Source organism: Phymastichus coffea, unplaced genomic scaffold (genome assembly GCF_024137745.1).
Source record: "Phymastichus coffea isolate CEN01 unplaced genomic scaffold, Cenicafe_Pcof_1.1 PCOF00045, whole genome shotgun sequence".
NCBI lineage: Eukaryota > Metazoa > Arthropoda > Insecta > Hymenoptera > Eulophidae > Phymastichus > Phymastichus coffea.
In genome coordinates this window covers 176,948-202,661 of record NW_026706856.1, presented here as the reverse complement: position 1 = coordinate 202,661, position 25,714 = coordinate 176,948, and the positions used below count along the sequence as shown (strand labels likewise).

At 36.0% G+C, this 25,714-nt stretch overlaps 1 protein-coding gene across 1 annotated transcript in view; it reads left to right on the top strand.

The window, feature by feature from the left end:
* LOC131664777 (neprilysin-1) overlaps positions 1-25,714 on the top strand; it is a 68,883-nt gene that overhangs the window by 40,372 nt on the left and 2,797 nt on the right. The window contains exons 7-16 of the mRNA XM_058936133.1: positions 1,141-1,242; positions 13,594-13,725; positions 14,137-14,235; positions 14,337-14,506; positions 22,291-22,477; positions 22,903-23,079; positions 23,181-23,278; positions 23,563-23,618; positions 23,701-23,987; positions 25,502-25,660. Coding sequence (XP_058792116.1) covers positions 1,141-1,242; positions 13,594-13,725; positions 14,137-14,235; positions 14,337-14,506; positions 22,291-22,477; positions 22,903-23,079; positions 23,181-23,278; positions 23,563-23,618; positions 23,701-23,987; positions 25,502-25,660 — 1,467 coding nt within the window. The remainder of the gene's footprint in view (positions 1-1,140; positions 1,243-13,593; positions 13,726-14,136; positions 14,236-14,336; positions 14,507-22,290; positions 22,478-22,902; positions 23,080-23,180; positions 23,279-23,562; positions 23,619-23,700; positions 23,988-25,501; positions 25,661-25,714) is intronic.

Genomic DNA, 25,714 nt, shown 5'->3' with positions numbered 1-25,714 from the left:
TTGAATACGGTATAGACTTGAAATTGAATTTAAAAGCAATCTTTGCTTTCTCTGCTTTCTCAGAACAATGGAAAATTAATGGTCATTATGCGTTTACCGCTGCAAATATTAGCCTCCGCTGAATAAATGTTGTGCTTTGACGGATTATAATTATTTGATCTACAGCTTCGGGCTTTCATTTACTCTCGGCATTTATTAGCAAAATGCGCGCGTGTGTATTTGTAGATAGAAGCACCGCAATCGCAACTATGAATGCGAAATGTGAGATTGAGATTGATGAGAGCGACCGTGAGGCACGTAACAAAGTTGATTAAGAAAAGTGTATGTGGCAATATGAAAAGTGAGATTGAGAGCGCGTAAGCAGGGTAGAAGAAACGGAGGGATTATCCGCTTGCTTAGAGCGAAGTGCTGCGGCTAGGTACACGTGTAAGCGTTGTCCGAGAACGAGGACTAGGTAAGTGCTCGGCAGATCGGCTAATTAGCATAAACGCGCATGGCAGCATCAAGTGCAGGTGTAAGCGTGCGCGCGTTTTCCTTGGCATGAGGCGAGGGGGGCAGGAGGCCAGTAGTGCTTGCATGCTCGGGCTTTCAAAGTATCGAGCGGCGCACGCGAGTTACGTAAGCGCGATACTGATACTTGGTGCGCTCTTGCCTTGTTTGCCAAATCGAGCAAGGAGAGCTTTTTCGTCGTTATGTCATAAGCTGCTTTCTCGCCTCCCCCCTCCCCCTCCTCTCACGCTCTCTCGCTCTCTCTCTCACGCTCTCTCTCTCTCACTCGCTCTCTCTCTCGCTCTCTCTCTCTCGCTCTCTCTCTCTCGCTCTCTCTCTCTCTCTCTCTCTCTCTCACTCTCTCTCTCGCTCTCTCTCTCACTCTCTCTCTCTCTCTCTCTCTCTCTCTCTCTCTCTCTCTCTATCTCTCTCTCTCTTTGGTTTTCTCACCTACCATGCGAATTCCGCGCGGACACGTACACACACGCACCCGCGCGCTATCGAGTCCACTCGAGAGCCACTCTCCTCTCGGACTTTCAATGAGACACAGAGGGAAAATAGAGGCTTTTACCTCTTGTGTGGGTACTCGCAAGCCACTCCACTATATAGCGACGCTAGAACTCAATTGTTTCTCTTTTCTTTTCGTCGCAGGAGGAATCGCCGAGACATCGCCGGGGCTTGCACATTCTCAATGATGAGAAGAGGCAGAAAAGGTCTACCATGGCTGAGAGCACGGCTTATACTGCTATCAAAGTGAGTGCAACTTATCTTTTATTATTTCCTTATTTTTGTGTTCTATAAACGAATTTTTCATCGTATGGCAGTTGAACCAATAACTGGGCATATGTCAAAATGAGCCTTCGTATTATCACTTTCAAATTCTCATCCACCTCGTCCATACAGAATTTTTGAAAATGGCGTTATAGGGTTTACTTTAATGAAAACAGTGATCGGATCGGCCTTTGGTTTATTTAGGCCAATACTTATTTTAAATGCATTAGGGTAGCTTAATTGTCACATGATCGTTCAAGGGAAATTCGCAAAGTTGGAAAATTTACTTTTCCAGACTGTAAAACAACCACGACAAAGCGGATTTTGGGTTCAGAAATAAAATAAAGCCTTGGAACTTTCATTACTTAACAGTATGAATATAATGACATAGCACTGTACCACCGTTGTACGCGTAAATTAAAAACCTGAGCGAGTGACGTTGTAAGGTATAACGATTTCATATAAAAGGATTTTGTAATAGCTCATAAAATGATTCTCGTTTTATATAGACCAAATGTTATTAAAAATTATAAAAACTCAATAATTTTGATCTGTAAAACCTTTGTTTCCAGTAATGACGTATAGTTCAGTTAGTTCCTTCAGACTATTTATTAAATAAAACTATAATGTTCGAATAATAGTTTTGATAGGATATCGTTACTTCCGTGGTAGAAACTTTTGTAAAGATTAAAACTACTGATGGCGAAAGTATGTAGTTTACATTCTTTCGGGGTATAGAAAATTTCATACAAAATCAGCACTCTATTCTCGTTATTGCACATCGAAATTCCATCCTTACTTCTTTAGACTTTAAATTTAGAAATATGTTATTTCGTATACGAACGTATATTCTGTACATATAATAGACTCTACTGTGGCTGTCATGTTCTAAGTCCTACTAGTCCAATACCTACTAGTTAAAACATAGTAGGTATTGGAATTTTCAGAACAGTACTTTATACACCCTCAAAAAGTTTTCGTTATTTTGTCAAATCTACAACTGGCGATGACGATAATACTAACGACGATAATAATAACGTTAATATTTTGTTACTTCAATAGACACATTTTAGTAGGGAAAGAAACGTTTTCTAACTTCGCCAACAGCTCGTTCATTTCAAATCGAACCGCATGAGCATTGGAGGGTCGGAATTGATTTTGTGGAAATAGGGAAAGCGCAGAAACAGAAATGAAAAGAATATCGCCGGTGATTTCATTTCCGCAGCCACATATTTCTGCTTGATCCAGTAGTTACGCCTGGTCCTGATTCGTTCATACTCTGAAATTCTGCGATTCGGTCTTGCGGCGACGCTTACTCCGGTCTTTGATCTCCCCGGCCTTTTAATTTTCTCTTCGAAACGTGGCCGCGTCGCATCGTATATCTGTGGCTGAGGCTCGTAGCCGCGATTGAGTGCGACAAACGACAGACACGCGGCGCTTTTATTCAGTTGTCAAGTACGAGATTTCAGATCTCTTCTGTTTCTTCTACGGATTTCAGATTTTTTTTTTTACTTTTGGAAAGAAAAAAGTTCATCGAGCCGTTGAACGAAGGCCCTCTTTGCGACTACTCGTATTGAAGATAACCTTTTCTACAAATATTTACTTCTATTTCTCAAAGATGAAATCAAAGTGATTGATACTTCAAAGTGCTCATTGAAAGTCACGTTATTGCAAACACTTTTATTACTAAGATCGGATAGTTTCAAAGTAGTATACTTTTAATTTGGTCAGGCGAGAGAATACGAATGATTATTTGCTTTCAAATGGTCGCACGCACTCTTTTAAATTTATTTTCAACAGTTGCCTTTCAATTGCTTTCAGAACATGTTGAAAGCAGAGCCGTTGAAGTATTAATTTTTCACTTCCTTTTTTTCTTCCGTCTTCACAAGCTTATAACTACGGCTTAATTTAAATTTAGTTGAAGAAACTGCAGTCGTAAAATTGTAAAGCCTCGTCAATTTAGCGAATTAAAATAATGTTCAATAGCTTTTAATGCGAAGGAATTCTTTAGTGTCACATTACATTGATACACACGCCACGATACCTATTTCGCGTTCCGGTGCGAATTAGTGCAGTCGAGCATCGAGTAGGACTTGTATCCTAGCTTTTTCTTCAAGTCATCGTGTACACTACTCTTTCGTTCGACCTCGCTGGTGACGACGATTTTTCAGTTGCCGTCGTAACTGACAAGTTGTTGCTCGTATACATTGCTCGAATTAAGAAGCTTCGGAAACTACTAATGAACGATAGGTTCCTCTTTTTGCTCGTTCCGTTCCGGACTCTTGTTGTTTTTCTCTCTTTGACCTGGATAACAATTGAATAGTATACAATTCAATACTAAATTTATTTCTTTTCTACATATTTTTTTGTACCGCTAGATTTAAGATAGCCGTTTGAGTGACTTTCTAAATGAGTATTCAGAAAATTTCGAGCAAATTTTGAACTGCAAACTTTGTTTTCCATGTGCATGTATATTCTACGTTAATTGAAAATTACGCCATAAACTATTAAAAAGTTTATTAGAAATTTAATGATAGTTCGTTGCACCGAGTTTTATAAAACAGAAATAATGTAATTACAAGATAATCCGAAAATGAATGATAGCTAGGCCGTAAACTCATACATTATGTGCAAGCGAGTGCATGCGCTCATACAAAGGAACAAAACACGTTATTACAGTATGGAAGTATCCGTCGAAATTTATTGAATATAAAGCCCAACGAAGAGGCCTTGCATAATAACTCAAGCGCCATAGTGTTCACGAAGAATCTCGTCTCTAACAAATGAGACGGATCGTAAATCGCTGGGCTATACCGCTGGCAAAACACGCGATCGCCTGGTATGTAAAATCGACATCGACGATGGCGATTAAACTCAAAAATCCATCGGAACAGTTATAATTCTCAGGTTATGACTCCTTATCATTTACTGCCATCGTAAATCGGTACACACTTTGCAAAAGATTTTCCAAAGTTACTCTATAAAAGCCAAAGGGATCGGCGCCGTTTAGGGGAACGCGCGACGGGACGTGGTAGCTCTCGCCAACCAATCGTAAATCTCGCTCCAGGGATTTGCATCTCTCGCGTGTGCACTTGCTGTTTTCTCTTTCTACCGAAGCTTCCGTATTTTTTTCCCTCGGTCTTCCTGTTCAACTCCCGTCATGTCTGCGAATCAAAACTTGTCGCGCGTTCTTGACCTACTTCCCGTCGACGGGGTGGAGAGCTAAGCGTTGACAATCCATTGCCTATTAACCACCTGCTCACTGTAGAATATTTTTAAAAAATATTGATGCTAATTAGCTCTCTCCGGTTATTTCCGCCAGAAAAAAATTTCATCAATATTCAACAGTAATTATAACGCCTTTTCATAAAAAGACGTTCGTGAAAAAGAGCTTTTTAATTTTACATTTTTGCTTTGTTAAATATGTTTTGAAATTCATGGAGGTGGAAAAGTTCCAGATTATATCCGATTATATTTATATATTTTACAAAATAACGTACGGAATTCCGATCATCTGCTCGTTAGCAAGTGCTTTAATTTTCGCGCGCGAGCAAACATAAAACCGTGCAGCCATAAATACGGAGCTTGAAGTTTAACGTTTCCAAAGCGTGTCAAAAATTTGAACTAATAATTAAACACCTCGCTTCATCTTGGTTAACCAGAGAAATTTCTTTTCCGCAAGCTCGGGTATCAAAGAAGCCGGAAATTTCGTTTATATTCATGGCGTGTCGTGATAACAATAGCAAAATCGCCAGCTTCTACGAGGGCACAAAAGTATAACGAGTTTTAATCTCGCGGGGGCGGGACTCCTAAAGTTTTATGGCGTATAATCGCTTCGGCAAGAAACTAATTAGTTCTTCGAAGTTTATGACTCTACCAAATAGAAAAAAAAATGGAAATTAAATAAGCTCGTGCAAGAGGATGCAAGCAGCAGAGCTTCATGAATGACGTTGATGTAAGTTCCGAGTAAAGTCGTCGTACGATGGTCAGAGCTGATAAGTTATTCGAAGGAAAATTCGTATTCGCATCGTACAAGAAAGTATCACAAGTAAACATTAAAACGAATAAATATTCGACTACTGCACGTGAGTACTTTGAATATCGACAGTGCCGCATACGATTCGACTTTTCAAGCACTGCACCATCAATCCGGAACGGGGGACTTTGGTAGTTGAAGCATAATAATCAAAAGATCGTGGACTTGTCGCGTAAACGCGCTCGCTTTCAACAGTGCCACTTTGGTCCAGGACGTAGGCGAGACAAAAGTTGTCGCCCCTTCTCGAACTAACAAAAAAAAAAAAATTACGCGCCAGTAGGAGGTGAAACATGTCGACCTGTTTTCACCCCGAATCCACGCTCGGCCGTCGATATGGCTACGTACGTGTATGTGTGCGCATTGACGTATCGAGGCCAGCGTCGTCATTAAAATTACAAGTCGAAAAGGGGTGAAACTGCCGATCGACCCGGCGAGGCATATTTCGTTATTCTGAAGCGCCTGCATAACTTTTTATCCTCCTAGGCAAATCTCTGCAGTCGAACAAGCTCCAAACTGTGGGAGTTATACGGCACGCCTAAAAAATTCGAACTAGTGTACGTTTATTAGGGCTCTTCAGTTGCTACTGGTTCTCGATGCTTCTGTTGATAAATATTGTTTCAAGATGCATTCTTAATGAAACTTCATAAAACATCATTATTAAATTCACCTTTCGTCGTTTGATAATTTCCTTATATTTTAAAGTTAAAAGCGTACAATTATTTCCTCATTGATTGAAAGATTATGAAGGGCAATCGATATGATCGTCTTTAATTTGATCTGTTATCGAATAATACTGTCGAACAACTAACGTAAGTAAATTGCATCGAGAAAAGGAAGAAAATGAAAGTGCGAGAAAGAGAGCCAAATGGCATTGGTGCGGGAAAAAGAAACTTTTACAGTTTCAACTTTTCCAAAAGTTTCGTTCAAGTTGGTCATCCAACTGTTATTTCTCTATTTATACTAATTTTTACAAAGTAACTTGAAGAAATTGCTTATACTTACGTACAATGTCTTGATAGGAATTAAAAAAATAAGTCTCCTTGTAAAATCATAGTTATCATTATTGTAGATCGCTGTAAACTATTGTTGCACTTTTCAATGCCACGTCATGTTATTGAAATATAAATCAAAATACTCACAATACTTGTTATTTGAAAACATTAAATACAATGTCAAGATAGATTTTTCACGCTACCATTTGTAAGTCATGAGTGGCATTCTCAAAGAATTCTCACAGAAGAATAACGGAAAATAGACAATATAGCGTGGCGTGTATCAACATTGAAAGCAACTTCTCTCTGCCATTTCAATGAGCGCGCGCGCGCGACTGTATTAAGAACATAGCAAGCTTCACTCAGTTGACTATAGCCCTTGCAGAAAAGAGCTATAAACAGATGTAAGTGCATGCAAGTCAATATTATCGAACGTTTTCGATTGGCTCGTCGACAGGCCAATCTATGCGCGAAATGCAATTACCTGCAACTTTGTCCAATAGTTTTTTATCGATTTCTGCTTAAGTAATTTATGCGTGTGATTTACGAAAATACGATTATTATATGCCAGGTGCCTTCGATTTTGTTCAATATAAGTCAAACGGGGTTCACTTGTTAGCTATCTTCGATATTCATATAAAGTAGGATTATTGGAAAAATGCACTAGAGCAACATTCGATACAACGCAAACATCGTATGTCACGTCTATTGACAAGTTCCACGTTCTGAAATTACCTAAACAATCTTTCCGGTTGAAACGACTATACTAGCCCCGGAAAATAAAACGCAAATAAACCGGTCGTAGATCGCTTATCATTGGTTGGTCAAAATAACAAAAATATCGGCAATGCGCACACTGCTATCTACTTTACATTTTAGGACGATGAAAATCTGAGCGCCTGTACGCCAAAAAGTTGCCGGATTCTCGTCGTCGATTGCACCACGCGTCCGCGTGCTTGTTTATACGGATTTACAAAGCGTCTTCCGCCGACGCTATCTGTTTTGGCTCCCATTCTCTCGTGAATTCTTTAACCTCGTTTCCAGCCTATTTACGAGCTTTCATAATAGAATTCTTACAGTTAGCTCTCTCGCGGTAGTTTGGCTGGCGCATTCAATGAAATTTTTACATTTCAGTTTGACGCGCGACTGCTTTATGCCGCAGCTCTCTCCAAATGTGAATTCCAAGTGTGTCATTCTTGCATCCTCAATTTTGTTTTTCTACATTCAAACTGCGCGAATCTCCAGCGACGCGTGCGCAATCAGAGAGCGCCTTTCGTAGTCCGGCTCAGTGTCCTCGTGCCTCTTTCCCGGTGGACGAGCGGCAGGAATGTAAGGCGCATGCAAGACACCCGCACGATTTGCCTATTGGCCTTTTTCGGCCAAGTGACTCTGTCTCGCTCGCACAGTGGCACGCGGAAGAGCAATGGGCCATAATTTTGGATTTATTATCCGACTCTTCCGTGTCCGCTTTCTACCGCTTCTCCATCCTACGTCTCTACATCTATCTAGTTCCTTTCCCTCTGTCTCTCCGCGCCTCGCTTTATCTTACCCGTCTGGTTCCGAGTCGTACGCGGCGGTGCACTGGAGCGCGAATAGCGTTATTTTTCTGCTCGCTTCGGATGAGTGGCTCAGAGCTTCTCGGTAAAAAATTCGTCGTCTCTGTGCGACATTGGTTTCGACTTAGCGATTCGACGTTTGACGCGCGAAAAAATACGATGGACATAAGACGAATCGACAGGACGAACTATTCTTTTGCTTTACGCGCGTCTGATTGTTTATTTGTTTTGAAAAAAAGCCCGTATTACTTTTATCATTTTCTTGGCAGCGATCGTCGCTGGTAAAAACTTACCGCAGTTTTTTTCTTCATTCGATAAACGAAGCGCACGCCCGATCGCGACATTTTGAATGTAACAAGTTTGCAATTTGCCTGGCGCAAAAGAAAAGAAAGACGAAGCAACCACTGTTCTCTCGAGGATGCTAGTCAGATAGAAAACTGTTCCCTCCTGCAACAATGTCTTTTGTCGTTAAACACGTCTTATCTTCGCAGACGTGTATAATTTTATGGCCGCACGCGAGCTGTTATGTTGCAAAACTCAAAGATTGTTAGCTTTTGTTACGAGAAAGAACACTCTCTCTGGTAATAACGGGAACTCGACGATACGAATATTACTTAGTTCTTGTATAATTAACTCCAAATAATTTTATCAATTTTCCAAGACAAACCACGAGCGAAAAATACGTTTCTAATTAAAAAAACTGAGAATAAGGTGTATAAATCGGTTTGTCCATGAGAATATCACGTAGAGCTTTTGTAACTGCTCTTTCAACTAAGAGCTTTATCTCGATCAAGCTTTTCACGTACATCCCCGCATCAGTTGGAGCGCACTGCGTGTGTACAAAATCTGGATCTGTCGGCTAGCGCACATTGAATCATAAAGCCAAATAGTCGATTTGTCGTGGGGAAAGGAGGAGTAGAGCTTAATTGTGAACATCTGCGGCTTTCGACTATACTTGCGATGTTTATTCGTGTGTCGTTAAGCTTGCGTGCTTTCTCTCTGTATGTCTCTCTCTCTCTCTCTCTCTCTCTCTCTCTCTCTCTCTCTCTCTCTCTCTCTCTCTCTCTATCTCTCCCTCTCTAGCTGCATGAATATGAAGCTATAGTAGCTGCTACTGTGTCGCGCCAACTGAGTTTACGTAGATCGTATAAACTGCGCGCGAAGAGGCCTGTACTCTCACGTTCTCTATGGTGCGCTCAATTAGTCCTTTAGCTCTCAATATATAGTTACAGAATGGGAAGTACACAACTATACTTTTTTATCATCTCACTTTAACAAAATTTAATCTTCAGTCGAATCTTCTATTCGAAAATTGAATGGTTCTGGTGGTTATTGTATTCCGTCATACTAAATATTGAATTTCTGAAATCACCATAATTATATTCGATGAGAGATTCACGTGCCTATGAACACTGTGATCATGAGATAAATATGTTCCAAGTCATCTGTGTAACATCATTGTATGATTACAAAGTCATTTAACTTAATTGGAAGATACATATTAGCAAATTTCATGTTCAAGTGCAAAAAAAACCTTTAAAATGTAGTGATTTACAATTTATACAAGAGTGAATTATCGGAATAAAATCAAACGGCAATTTTTATTCTCTTTGAACATTGACACAAGAAGGTGATGATTTCAGAAAAAAGGCTATAATCTCTCTGTTTCAAACTTATATTTTTTTAAATTAGTATTAACCTGTCGTATTATTTGGCGATAATCGGACTATCAACATAAAATTGGATCAAATGTTTTCATCCCATGGTACATTGTGATGTTATCATTCAAGTTGATAGTATTTGTAAAATTGTAAATTTTACACGCGGCTGGCGATGCACCGATATTACTGCTCAAAATAAACACAAAAGGAGAGTTTTTGGCTCATTCACCATTCATGTACCATGCCAGATTTCATTCTTTCGATAGTAATATTTTTTAGTTAAAATATAAATACATGTTTCCATATTTTCAAGCCTTTTCTCTTCAACTTTTTTATTATATTCCAACCATTTCATCCAAATTAAAAAAAAAATAAATAAGCATTTATTCAATTTATTTGTACTGAATTAAACATTTAATTTGAATCTGAGTGATAGATATGGCATGTATAAACATTTTCTCATTTTTCATAATAAATAGAGTTGATTAAAATATAATTTCCTTATGTAAAAGCTTTTTGAATTTGAAGAAATAAAATTTGTTGTAATGGTGCATAATTATTTAACAATTATCCATGTATTTTAAAAGTAACCAAATTGCTTCGGTTCAGTAAGGTTTTGTAATATTGACGGTAAGCTCATCTTTTTTCGTCGATCTCACCTGATAAGCCAGCCTTGGACGAAAATGGGAAAGGACGTGCTTTACCGATGAACGCGTAATAATTCCTTTTGGACGAGGAAGTAGGAAGAATAATTATTAAATGTTATTCAAAACACCGATTATTGAGGGAAAAGATGACCACTTCAGTATGTAAACAATGAGAGCTTTCACAGAATGAGTTTAAAAGAAAACGTAACCAATGCCTGTCGAAAGTCCGATGGAAATCGGCAGTTGCGCGCGAAGCACGTGTGCGCCACTGCCTCGTGTCTCTCTCCACTTTATCATAGCTCTGCTGTCGCTTGCAAAGACCGTTGTGTCGGTTGCCGGGATTGACGGGCAACATGGTTTGCACACGACTGTGACGAGAAATTATATGGTTCAATTTATGAATCTTCTCGCTACAGGCTGAAAACTAATAGACACGTGTTAAAACAAACGGAGATGAATAAAAAGATCATTGAATAAGCATAGACCAATGTGACATTAGCTCTAATTGCTACACTCTCTATGGAAATTCGGTCGCATTTTTTCTTATAACAAAGCGCAGCTTCCGAGAACTACTTAAGCCGGTTCTGATGAAATATTTTTCCTTTTACAGAAGTTAACCTTCTTGTCTCTGCTTGCGATAACTTTATTCGGCGCGCGCAAGCGATAAGAATGAGTTTGATCTAAAGCGATATTGAAGTTTATAAGTCGCTTGCAAACTTGGCAATCCCTATTGAACATTTAAATAACTGTATCATAGATTACTGAGAGTTATGTTTTACTCATTCGTGCCAAACACGGTACAAGTTGGGTGCTTAGTGACCAGAAAATAAGATAAGAAAACGAGAGAGTTGGTCGAGCTTGCAGATGCATTATATCAATACTCCGTTATTGCTTTTATGAATAACCTTTCAACTCGTAAAAAAGATTAATCGACGCCGTGTCCATGAAGTATTTAATGCTACTTGGTACTTATTGGCTATTCGTCAAGTTTTTCGGAAAATTGTGAAGTATTATGTTAATGTCTACTCAGTATTTGAACTATAACAACTCTAATATTTAAGTGATTCAATACAATTTTTGAACAAGTAGATTTACAAAATATGAAATAAAATAAAATACTTTTATTCTACTGCTACAATGCTCTAATTATATATATAAACAAATTGAAGATTATAACAATTATTCCAATTAGCATTTTAAACAAATGTTAATTTTAAATTAATACTAAGAAATGACTCAAAGAATTCATCTCTTGATCTTTCGTGCTTTACAAGACGCATAACAAAGTGAAAGTTTCATGGAGCAATTTTCACATTTTAAAATCAGCAGGCGTATTCAGCTAATATCTTCTTCACGCTGGATCAAGTAAAGTTGATGCGCGGTTGACCAAACAATTTTAAATTCTAGAAGTGGTTGCAAGCTTACACGACAATGACGTTCGAACGAGCTCACCAAGAGCGTTAAACGAATAAAAAGGCGAGAAAAACGAGAAAAGTAAACGAGAGAAGACGAGCAAATTTCCCAAGGTGGGTAAAGTTTGCTCTTCGAAATTTTTAACTTGGCGTCGCGACGCCACGATGCGCTAGCATCAGCAAAACTCTGTGTAGCTGTCGGAAAGTGTATCAAAGACGCCAAATCCATTGAAATTAAGAAAAGGCTAAGAAGTTGGACTTCTGCTTCGTGAACTACGGAATTGCTCCCGAGCACCTTTTTTGTTCGTGGCGTTAATCATTGCAATAACTCATCTGTGGGATTTGAGACTTTCGGAGACAAATAAAGTTTTCAAATCAGTGTTATACTCGTCTTCGACTGGGACATTAATCATTATAAATCATATCAATCTCATCCAAGGAAATTTTACAAAATCAATACGAGTCTTTGGAAATTTTAATATCCGAGAACCTTGGTGTGTTGAAATAAATTTCCATTTGAGTATTATCTGGTAATGTACGAATAATCTTGCTATTTTCGGCCACTCAAAACAATATTTGCCGTAAATTTAAATATTCAAATGCATTTTTACTAAGAAAAGAAATTTATCAGTAATTTGGATAATTAGTTTTTTTTAATATCGACATTTGAGTTGCTTTTGAGTCTTGTTTTTTGCACAAAAAACATTTAGTCTGATGCGAATAGATTATTAACTTCAATAATTTTCAACAAAAACTAAAAATTGAAGATTTTTTGTTCGAAAACGTGGAAGCCCGAGTTGTATTTACTTTAGAATATTTATTGCTATTCTTGCAGGAGAATCAATTAAAAAATTATAATAATCGACGTTATATACCAGCCGAGAGATTAATTAAATTTACTCCGATGTTATATATACGACTTCCTTTCTTATTGTGATTATTTAATTGATTTATAAGACGATAATCTTCTGATTTTCAGTTTTTGTGTGCTGTGCTCTGTCGCATTGTTCTTATAAAAACCTGTCAATCCAAACTAGAATTCTGGTCGAACAAGTGTTCATTAATGCTTTATCTGGTACAACGTGAATGTATCGGATAACCGTATTCTATTATCTGTCAATTAAATGTCACAATTATTACTGTTTCAATTTTATGGTTATTATTCTTCTTCGCGTAGGACGAATATTTATTATTTGAAAAAATAATTATACTCATTCGAACTGTATGTCTTTTGATCTATTCTCTTGCAAGAGTTGTAATAAAATATGACAAAATGAGTACAAATATGACTTCAAGGTTTTCAAATAGTGAATGTCCAATTCTTAGTTTTTCTCGAAAATTATTCAAATCCACAATATATTCGTACCTATACACGTAAGATTAAATATGTTTTTCGCGTAAAAAAAGAAATGAACTCAAATGTCGGTATTAAAAACAGTCAGTTTGTATTCAACGTAAAACGACGCAACTTTTACTATTCACCATAATGACGCGTGATCATCATTAACAAAAAATGAAAGAAAATATTAAATAGGGAGAATTTGATCGAATATTTAGAATTTTCAATCCTGAGAGTTATTTCGAAGCGACGGCGGAGCACACTGTGACTCGTATGAAGGATAGAACATGCAGCTATCAGTAGGTGGGCATTTCTCGTGATGTAGTGGTAGTTATGGCAGACCTCACGGTATTACTTTTCGAAGCTGCAGTGGGCTGTCTTGAAACCTATTTCGCGGATAAGCTCGCGGGAATTGGGGTGCTGCAAACTCCCTACGGTGACGACGACAGGCGTATTGGCCGATCGCCAGTAAAATCGTCCCACGTGTCTTAGGTATATACGTACAAATGAATAGGGAGGCTAGAAGGAAAAGAAAATACAACGAGAGATAGAGAGAGCGAGAGTGAGAGACGCTCCGTTTGGCGACGCTTCCGCCGCGTGCCGAGAGGGAACGTGAAAAATTGGCTTTATCGGCTGGCTCCGCTTTGACTTTATTCGCGTTGTCTCAAGCTCTTTTCTCTCGCGTTGCAGAATGACAGGGAAGAGAAGCGCTCGCGCAGAATACAGAAGATCATTCAAGGCCTGATACCCAGCGATATGGAACCCAAGGCGAGATCTACCGAGGCCGATCAGCTACTTCAGATCTGTTTGGCACTCAACAAGGTAAACAAATAGACGTACATTTATTTGGCTGTTGCAAAGGAGAAAAAGCTCAGATTTTATTTACGAGCTTCTTTTCCTTTAACTAACGCCAACCAAAAGTCACGCTCGTAAATTCTATGAGTTGTTATTTTATAGACATTGTTGTTGTGTGCAGAATAGTACAATATTACAATTCATTTGGTTCATATAGATCGTTATGTTTTTAGTTTTCATTGGTGTTATCTATACAAATTGAATGAAGGACTTTGTGAATGTTAGTATATTATTTTTAATGAGCACATCATTGCAATATATTCATTATAGGGTAGAAGCGTGATTGAAAGTGTATAATTTATTATGGACGTCACATTTGTAGCCTACTTTTCTTTTTATTATGCATCTATTAATCAATGTACATTCGTTCTATTTTAGATATACCCGAGATATAAAGACATTTATAATTGGATCGACATTGATCAACGTATCTATGAGCCTTATAACCTTTCGTATCTGCAAGAGAGCTTCAGTTATGTGAGTAATCAGAAAGAGATTGTTTTCAAATATTTCATTCGCATGTGTGAAATGTTAAATTATAACTGAACTAATCGAAATGATGGTAATGCTCCGGTTAGATAAGGTGGGGGATGTTACTCAATTCGACGGTTGACAACGTCACTGCCGATCTGTACAATCACGTATCGAGTCGTGAGTACAGTAACGACGCAAAGCCTGCCTACATATACGTGACTACCCCTCATTACTTTCGCAGCCTTGGCAAGCTGCTGAATCACTTTTCCAAGAGGTGAGTTGGCCTTTTGCTTTTCTTAATTTGTATTCTCGGTTGGCGTAGTAGGAACAAATTACACCCTATAATTCTACACCTCTTCTGCCAGTTCTCATGTAATTCCTTATTCTCCTCAGTATTCGACTTCTAGTTGTTTTATTCGATTGAAGATAATCAAGTTTACGTTAGTTATCGAAGAAACCTTTGTTTTTTTATAATTATTAAGTATATAAATTTAATATGAATTTATAAATTTAATTTTCACATTGAAAGATTGTCAAGGTAGATTTCTAATGAAAACTCTAATTTCTTTATTTTTTGGTAATAAACTTTGGTAGTACCTTAATCGGTTTTTCAAAAACGTCAGATGTTCGGGAGTTATTGATATAGAAATTTATGTTTCTCGCAAACTAATCATAAAATTTTCATTAATATAATTAAATTGCTGACCATTTTCCATTTTTCTAACATTTTGCGGTTGAAGAGAATATTTGTGAATAGTTTATATAGCAGTATTTTAAATAATTTTCATATAAAGTAATATAATTTAAAGCAATATTTATCGGAAATTCCGTAAATGCGCGATTACGAGTAATTACTTATATTCGTGAATTACAATGCAAAAAGATTTTAATAAAGTCAGCCAAGCAGGTTTGAACGCAAAGAGACGTAAAATATACATTCTAAGCTAGCATGAATTTTTATTCAGACTTTTTATTCAAACACTGCACCAAGACGTTAGTCGTAACTTGACTCTCGACAAAAAAGGCGAGATTTATAGATTTAACCGCGTGCAAGAGACGAAACTAAGTACAACGTTTCAAACTCCCCGCTTTCCAGACTCGATTTTCTTTCTCCTTAATGACCAACTCGCGAATTTACCGTGATAACTTATCTTTCACGAGAATTTTGTCTAATGGTAACTTTAGAAAGGACTAAGATAAAATAACATCAATTTATTTATTCAATGAAATAAGTTTCAGCGTAATTATTATGATAATCGATTTTATGTTATATGAAAAAAATTATTATTTAAAATGTTTATTGAGAATTGATAAAATAACTTTTTAGTTAAAGTTACATGATATATTATAGTCACATAATCTTAAATACAAATATTTATTTATTCTTTTGTACCGTAATAAAAATTATCATACTCTCAAAACTAAACATACATTGTATTTATTTAAAAAGATTAAACAATGTATTGTTGCTTGTGTTTTTGGTTTCAATCGTCAATAAATAATAATGAAAGTCATACCTTTTTATTATCGTTTGGATGTAACAAAGCAGAAATAATTAAAACATTCCCTATAAAGTACTAAATACAAATAAACTATAAAAATGAGCGGTGCATTTACTGAATAAATGGTAACGTAAATATTTAAGTACAATTCTTGCTGTTAGATACTTTAAATTAATTTATAAAAAACAAATTTTGTTACATCTAAACGAAAAACTTTCTCTGAAATACGTTATTCACTCTCTTTAAAAAAAAGAACACATGTACATACCTATTTACAGTCAGAATTAAAAAGGAAAATTGTAAAAGAATTAACTAGGATGATATATTATCTTGTCACGAAGGAATATGGTTCCACTTCAAGTAGGCATTATTTATTCTGTATGTAATATGAACAATATTTTTAATAATAAATACGAAAATAATATAACAATTATCGCTTTCATCTGAGATTGAATCCCTTATTTCTGCCAAACTTGAGGAAAGTAAACCAGAACCATCAGTAGCCGGATTTCTCGATGAAAGCGTTCTGACGATCAGTTTTGACTTTTGTAGGACGTCTGCGGTCTCTGCGGCAAGCGCTTCGTTGTATTTATCGTTGAGACAGCATCACCTAGGAATATACGATGTCGAGACTACCAGTGAAAGATATACCTAACTGTTGTTGATTCGCCAGCACTTGACCTGCATCTGTAGTGTTTTTATTAATTGATTTTATATCAATACTTGTAACTTTTGTCCAAGTGTCAATATATCGTTTGAAGTGGATAGTCTCTTGCGACTTCTATTTTAAATAACATATTATATTCATCAAATTATTTAAATGGTATTTACAGAACATGTCAGTGGACGAAAGTGGTTGGATTCAATAGTCACTCAGATTCGAAATAAAGTTATATTTGAAAATTTGCTTTTGCTGAAGACAAGTTTGAATTACTCATGATAGTTAAACTTCTTCGCAATCTAAGTTTACTCAAATATACTGGGATGAGCTTATTGACCGACAATACAAATAACGAGCTACATAAATCTGCTGGTCTTTTTTTCCGAATATCGAAAGTTAGGCAGAACTTAGGAAGTGTTAAGTTGGTCGATTTTCTTTTTCTTAAGCTTGACGATGTACGCTATCAGTCGATTGAGCTGGGACAGTAGCTCCACGAGAGTCGATGAGTTTGGTCGTAAGAAAAAATAAAAATGTCCGCATATAGCACTATCATCAACCAAAAGATATAATCTCCGATTTGAAGCGTGACATCTCGAAAATTATAAATCACTTTTACGACGGGCAGCTAAGTTAAGAGGACTTTCTAAGGCACTTAATTGAGATTTTGAAACTTAAAAAAAAGAAAATGAAAACATTTACTGAGTACTTCAAGATGAAAAATGTTGATAAATTTGATGATAAATTTCTAATAAAGTCATCATGAAACATCATAGGTGTTATTAGAACGCTTTTTACAGTCAAGAAAACTTATAATTTTCACTATTTAACATTAACTGACCCCCTTCACAAATAGTAAGAAAACATTAAATTTTATTTATGATTGAAGTTGTATATTATAACTTAGCAGAAGCTAACACGTGTGTGCAATATGTACTAAAACGCAATTTATATATTCAATTATATGAAATTCAAATACGCATATATACAAATTCGCCGATCTAGTTTTGGTAATCTCGACTGCATTCAGTAGAGTTTTTTCATCCCCAGTGTGTACAATAAACCGAAAGTGTCAATATTGTATCTACTTCTATACGACACGCTTAAAATTTGATATTCGCGTTTTTAAAACCAATTTACGTTGAACAGAATATCGGTAGCATCCTAGAATATCTAAAAATTTTTCTTAATTATTCCATGTAGCTAATTACTTATCTAAGCAAAGATTTTTGAAACGTAAAAAACTATGGCAGCGAAACAGCAAGACGAGTCGTTTCTATTGCGCATAGATCCCATACATGTAAGTCTTTTTATTGTGTATGAACCTCTTAACCTCTTTGATTAGCCTTATTTGATTCATAATCCTAATAATCTCGATGTAATGACCGTCGACATTTTCGCGAATCGTCTATATTTTTATAATGCACAAAATTCTTTAGTTACTGATACTTATTTAGTATGTTGTTTTAAAAATCAATGACACGTCTCTTCCAATGTTTCGATTAGTGTCTATAGCAATAGTACGTGTGTATTAAACGCAATTATTACTACCAGCGAAAGTAATTAATAGGTTGTTTTAAACTTTATGTTGCCGTTATGCTTCTATGGGGTCTTTGCAGACGTTGGAACTCTATATCACCTTTTCATAAAAAATCAATTGAAATAGAGTATAAATGATAGTTATTTCTATTATTTCCTTCAAGATAAGAAAAAAATAACAGAAGGCTTGACAGTAAAGTGAAATAGTACTATTGTTTCGACTTTCTATAAAATAACAAATAAAAATTTCAAGTATAAGTTCACGTTACATTCTGCTATGTATGTGGAAAAGTCAGCAATATAGTGCATAGCAATAAACATACATATGTTGTAAGTTTATTTACTTGGGTCATCTTTTATGATACAATGACACTTTATGATGTTTCCTAATTTAGTTTCCTCAGTTAGTTTCCTCAACATTATTAAAATTATATGTAAAATAGTATATGATACGTTCGAACAAAAAAAGTTTGAGTTGGGAAATAGCGGCTGACCTCGTGGTTTCGCCTTTTTAAATGGCAAAAGTACTCAGCCTAGTAAGCCCAGTTCATTTGACCAGAAAAGGCAGATCAATGCGAATTGTTTAATCGATATCGTTTGTACGAAAAGAGAGAAAAGAAAAAGAGAGGCTATTGTGATTATTTTAAAATCTAGCATGGAATAGAAACGTAGCTTGAGCTTTTAATAGCATTTCATTATATAGTTCACCACTTAGAAAGCTTGGGAAATGGGCACACGAAAGCTTTTGCGAGATTAAAAGTTGATATGTTTTACTGTGATGTTAAAAAAATTTAAACTTGCGATCACGTTATAAATTACGCTTTAATACGTTGATTGGAGTGGTTCTAGCAATGAATATATTATTTTTACATGTTGGTTATTGTTCACAATTTTTTTGATGATTATTGATTTTTATTTACACAAAAAGTAAGCTATTATTTTGTTCATTGTGCATCAGGTTCAAGTAATTTATAGAAAAATAAAAATTCGGTTGATGAAAAAATCTATAAAACGATATGCAAATGGTTTCCGTTATCAAAGCTAATCCCTGTTAGATATTTTCAAAGCTGCATCATATTTCAGAGGTTATCGCGATCTGACAGGTATAGATAAGACATTGCAGAGATTGTCTGAATTACCTGCCAATACCAGGTAAAGTCCTAGCTGTTAATAATTAAACATCGTGCTACACTCGAGAAAAGCAAACAACACAGTTGAGCTGTCCGACGAGTTATTCGTTATCGATTCCGAGGCCCCGTATGGCCACAACAAACTAGAACACGAATATACTATCAAAACATTTCATTTTTCACGCTGCACTATTGCAGCCAGTGCTTTTTGTGAGGGGTCAGAAAGCCCGTGTCCCGACAGAGATCGAGAGAGAGAGAGAGAGAGAGAGAGAGAGAGAGAGAGAGAGAGAGAGAGAGAGAGAGAAGAGAGAGCTGGAGGTGAGTTTTTTAAAACAAGATAAAACCTCTGAGAAGCGGTTCATCAATCTTGCCTTTGTAAAAGTCAAATAAATCTCTGTGACACGCGAAATACTATGGACATGTCAAACGATGTATGTACGCCCCTTTTTGATAAAAGGGATTGCCATAGGCCGCGAATTTGATAAGTCAGAGTGAAAGAGAGGTCGACGTAAGCTATATCTGAGAAGCACACTTGCGATTGTCGCGTTCGTTCTGATCCCGTCGAAGCAAATTGAAATTAACGGCTTTCTAGAGTCGACCTCATTATGCGCCTCGCTTGACAGCTCTCGCATTAATCACCATAAAAAAACTCGAGAAAGCGCGCCAACATCTCCGAGCTTTTTAAGCTAATTCATTTAGCGCCAGTTAGATTCTACAGCTGCTGCTGACCCCCGGCTCGCATTTTATTTTCGTCTTTTTCGCTTCTTCTCGCGCCCACTGCTTCCGGAAACAGAGTCAAGAGCGTCCAGTCGAGATTCCATTTTTGCCGAACGACAAAGCTGTTTCGTGGGAGAATAATTTGCTCGTGCCGTCACAGTGAAACAAACGACGATGCGCCCGGCGCGATAGCCAACACGTCGGTGTGCACACGCACAAAACGCGAGCTTCTGCATGCAGGTCGCGCTCGCTCGACACGTAACAGAGCGAGAGAGAGAGAGAGAGCGCGAACACTAGTGCGAGGTGAATGGCGAAAATCATTAAAAACGGCGAGAACTTACCGCGTAGTCGAACGGTCCGATCAAATAACCACTTCCGGCGTGCTCGGGTTGACTGCAATCGCTGCTGAACACGAAACGGAATATTCGAATTAAAAAAAAAGCATTAACAAATATTGTACTCCTGAAACAAATCGCAGCAAGGCAATCGTTCATAATGTTTCAAAGAAACATTAATAGCATGTGCCATACGTGTATTCTTATGAACTTTGGCTTGCTAAACACGAATTCGACGTCAAAAATTCTACCAGTTTTTTATTATTGTACCGCGAAATATATATATATATATATATATATATATATATATATATATATATCTTGTTTTCTTGGTGAATATTTACAGTTTAAAAAAATCAAAGGATTAAGCTTTGACCGCTCATTTTATTAGTTATTTATCTGCGGCTACGAGTTTAAATCGTGCTGTTAGCTACTCTGCACTTGATGCATTTTTCATACTAACGGATTGTGTTCAGTCAAGTCAAGTGTATTAGATTGCTTGTAGGATGAAATGAAAGCTTCGAAGCTACTCATAAATATCGTAAATTTTCTAAGCTTACATGAAAAGCTGGTAAAACTCGAATATGGTGTGTTGTCAAATATCACTTCACATTATGAGTCACCATTTAGCATCATTTTGATGAGAAGAAGCGTACGGAATTACAATATAGAATTAATAAGAAATCTTTTTTCTTAAGCTAGTATATAATATCAGCAACTAATGTTTTTATATTCAACACTTCTAATGATTCTTAATAGCTTGCTGAGGTTTTTACCAACAAACCGAAACTATTCTTTTTTTTAAAAACATATGTAAATCTACCTAATAATATTATTTTTTAATTTAATAGAATTTGCATTGATAATAATTCGACTAAAAGTCATTTCTTTCATATATGGATATATATATATATATATGTTTCCAATGAATGAACTATGTCTAAAATTTTAACTGAAATATTGATATAGTCAATTCAGTGTCACTTGTATTTTTCTATGTATGCAATTCAATTTCATATTTTAATATGAAAGAGAGGTTGGAAATTGTTGGTTTTCATTGACTTTTGAAGAATGTAAAATTTTAATGAGCTTAAAAGTCAATGTTATTAATTAATTAAATTTAACGAAGTACGTTGCATTTACAATAAAGCAATTTTCGAAGTTTGAAGCTTCTCCACGTTGACGACATGAGAAGTTGTCTATGAATACATGCTGCAGCAGTTACTTTTCTAATTTTAAGACAAGTGCCTCAAGGTAAATTCGTGCTGAAGGTTATCATGATTATAATTTTAATCATTTAATCAATTTTCTCACGATCTAAGACCATATTCCAATGAAAAATATGTACAATAAATTGTTTCACTGGTGAACTTAATTCTTAAATATTGGTTTATATTTCTATTTGAGGATTAGAGGCTATAAAGATATAGAAACTAGATATGTTGGTGAACGAGTAGAAAATAAAAAATTAGTAAAATTTCTTACTTAAACTTCTCGACTATAATTTCAATCTATCAGGGGTATTAAATACTAACTATGGTTTAATTAATTATACTATGTTTAGGTGCTCAGTATACTTCAAAAAAGCTTCGTTGACGATCGCGAAAACAGACGGGGGTTGTACAGTGACACACGCTTGATCGAGCAAAAAGGTCAAAAATATACACACATTGCAGAGCAATGTTGCGCACGGTGGTGAGGATGTAATGTTATAAAAGTTGGTTAGGATGCCAAAGTAGGAGGAGAAGGTTAGGGGCGGCTGCAGGATGGCATTGTTATTTTTGGAGATGCGCCCTGACGGCGCCGCCGCCGCCGTGACGTCGAGTCGCTCGCTCTCTAACACATATATCTGCACGTGGTCGATACGCTCGATCGTTGGTAGGCCCGACGTGCAGCGACAATTTCGCTTGCAATGCTAATTAATTCCGGCGCCCGCGTCTGAGTTATGACTCCCGTGAAATATTCCTATATTGCATACGACTGACGTATACTCTAATGAATCAATAATCCTTTTTCTTTTTGCAGCGATCGTTGAACTAAATTTTACTTTGCTGTATAACAACTCTTCATAATTCATACAAAAAATGTTAAACGTATTGAAAAAAAACTCAGTTCACGATTATAATTGTAAATGTATTTTGTAAAATACTGACGTAAGGAAAACGGATTGATTTCAGGATGATCCACAATGGATTATTGGTGCTGTATGCTACGGATGTTTTACATGACGTTGTTAATGTGACTGCAAGTAAGAATTGGACCGAGACTTGTCTTAAACTTACAAAAACCACCTTTAGTGAATCCGTCGGAACACTCTACGTTCAGCAGTACAAACCAGATTTTCTGGAACTTCTTGTAAATAGGGTAAGTCAGTCAGGTATTGTAGCAAGCTTAATTTCGGATATTTAATTTAAATAATATTAAGTTAGTAATGTGTAAACTTATTTATTAAAATTATATTGCTGCACTTTGCGTAGAACTACTGTAACAGTATACTTGACGGACAAAACTTCTTATAGGGAATCTAAACGTTAATTATCGAAATTTACTATATCCAGTTAAAAAACTCGAGTGATATAATGTTAATTCGTCACGTCTTGCTTTGTATGAACTTGCTTTAAGATATTAGTTTAGTTAGTGAATTCATGTTGAAATATTGTTACCACGAGAATTCACCACAAATGAATAACTATTTATAAACTAAAGTTGTTACGGTCTAAATTAATAAGGTGGATGACACGAAGAATCAATAAAATTCAAAATATTCAAAGGAAAAAAAAACTTTCTAGATAGCGGCAATGTTTGAGCGCATAAAAGAGACATTAGCCGAGCGAATGCTTGCGATGCCTTGGCTTGACGAAGAAACAAGGACTCAAGCTGTTTTCAAGCTGCGTTCCTTGCGGGGAAAATTCCAAATTTGGCCGGGTTTCTTGAACGACAGTTGGCTATCTCAAGAAATGGAGGAGGTTAGTTATTTTAAGAACTTTGCAAACATTTAATAAACAAAACAATTCTTCTTCAATTCAAATATTTTATTGAAAAATGAATTCTTATTTTTCGTAAACAGGTCGTAATAGATCGGGATGATTTTTTTTCGACGATTCTTAGGAGGTTCAAGCAAATTCGAACATTGGAAGGCCAGACAAGAAGAAATGCAACTCAAAAGTAAGAAAGAAGAACAGAGAATCATCATGACCATCATCAAACCATTTTAAAAGTAAACCATTAATCGTCATTTTACTTTACTCTCATCTCTTCATCTTGTTATTTGAAATATTTTATCACTTCTGTCATATCTTTTAAACTTTTAAGATAAGTTTGTTTGAATTAAAATTGAAAGCTGTTTCACCTTTCTGACTAACTATGCTTCAAGTTCACTTTCTCTCATTCCTGAAAATATGTTTATTAATTCCTTTTAAATTGATAATATATTGTTGTCATCATGCCAGGTGGAATCACCCATACACAGTCAGCGCATACTACGAAGAATCATCCAATTCCATAGGTAAATAATTGAATAATAATCAAAATATATTTCAAAGCTATTCGTGCTTTAGATTAAAATTACAACGCTATGCAAATTTTAGTGGTGCCAGTCGCAATGATGACGGCTTGGTCGTGGTCATGGGACGGAGGGCCAGCTTACGCCGTTTATTCGACGTTAGGTTCAGTAATCAGTCACGAAGTTCTCCATGCCTTTGATCTTCATCACCGACGACTGCCACTTGATCCCGACCCAATCAGCGATCAGTGGTCCTGGATTACGCCAGAAGCCTGGCGTAGACTTGAGGTTATGATCGAGTGCGTCGCTAAATTATACGCCAGGAGCTTCTGGAAAAAGGTCAAGTTTTTCGGGAGTAGCGTTGACGTACAGGTGAAGAGACGATTTTATGTATTTTTAAAATAATTGTTAATTCAAGTGCACTTGAATCAGATTAGAAAATCAATCTATGAAATATCTATAAATCGCAGGGAATAACACTCACAATAAACCAAAACTCTTTTCATGAAATTTCATTTGCTCACTAGCATCGCGTCGACTATCTCTATACGCGTATAGATAGATGAGGACACATTGATACAACGAAATTGGCGCAACGTACGTTTCTAATTAACGCGATATAAATTGGTCAAGAACTCTTATCAAACCTGGTATTCATGGCTATTATACGACTATGCAAGGAAGTTAGTAGGCAAGTGATTAAGTATCGCCAGAACATGCGAGAGGCTTCGCAAGATCGTCATCTCTGATCACTACAGAGTACAAAGTTTGATAGGTAGATTTTACAATATGCCCGTGATATAGGCATTTTTTTTTCTGTGACTTTTTTCTCATTACTCTTTTTTTTCTTTCAAAAGATTATAATTTACACAAACTCATCTAATTTTAAACAATTTATCGTCAAATATTAACTAGTATAACGTGAAATATGATAATCGATAGATTCGATGCGAAGTAGTGAAGGAAAAGTATATTATATATCTCTAGTTTCTTACAGACCATTCTAATTTTTGAATTTTTTACCAATACTGACAACTTTTTATCATATGTTTATTCTGTCAAATGGAATATACTTTTCATTAGCGAAGTATAACTATAACATATAATTTTTAATTGCAACATCGTAGTTAAAATATTTTTTTTGATACGAAAATAGTCTAGTCTTCCACGTAAAAACATGCACATAGAAATAAAGTACTCTTTTTATATCCTACTGTTACGAGTTATCTCTTTTATTCTTTTTCCGCTCTCTTCGTAAGTTTAACGGTACTCTCACAAGTGGGAAAACCTCAAGGCAATAGTCAACTTTCATTTTTCGCTCGACGGCTAGGTGTTCTACTCTGTACCCTTTCTCGTTTATTTTTTCTGGTTACCAAACTAAGTTATCAAATTTTTCAACCAAATAGAAAAAGCGCAAATTTTTCGTGAAAATTGAATTTATCAGATTTGTACAAAATTTAGCGATGCTAAGTTACGACGTAATAGAACCAGATTAAATAGACTACTAATTTTAAGTTATTAAGTATTTAATTTTTACTGAAAAATACTTTGTTAATAGTTAAAAATAATAATCTAGTGGAAATTCTTAGTAGTAGATTAATTATTTTTATCGAAGATTTGACTAAATAAATTTTTATTCTTAGGTATGGCTATAATATTTTTTTTAATTTGGAGCCATTTACTTTTTGTAGGTATTATTCGTCTTAGAAAAAACAAACATTATTATTCATGTAGTATAAATAAATGCTATATACAATCGGTATAGCATTCTAAAATGTGTTTAAGTATAACAGTGTAAAACTTTTGCTTCGAAACTGAAGCTAAATCAATAATAAAACTAGTGTGCAAGACTCGTTTATTAATGTAAATGTATTTTATGATGACAGTTCGATTGGAACGTCACAAGAAATGAGAACGTGGCGGACATTGGCGCCCTACAGATAGCCTATCACACGTGGCACATCCTAACAAACGGCAAGGATCGAACTCTGCCAGGATTGGAAGGGGTGCGTCCTAGCCAACTATTCTTTATCAGCGCCGCCCAAGTAAGATATCTTCTTTTACCTCCTTGATACTTTTCCCGTAGCATAATTGAACGA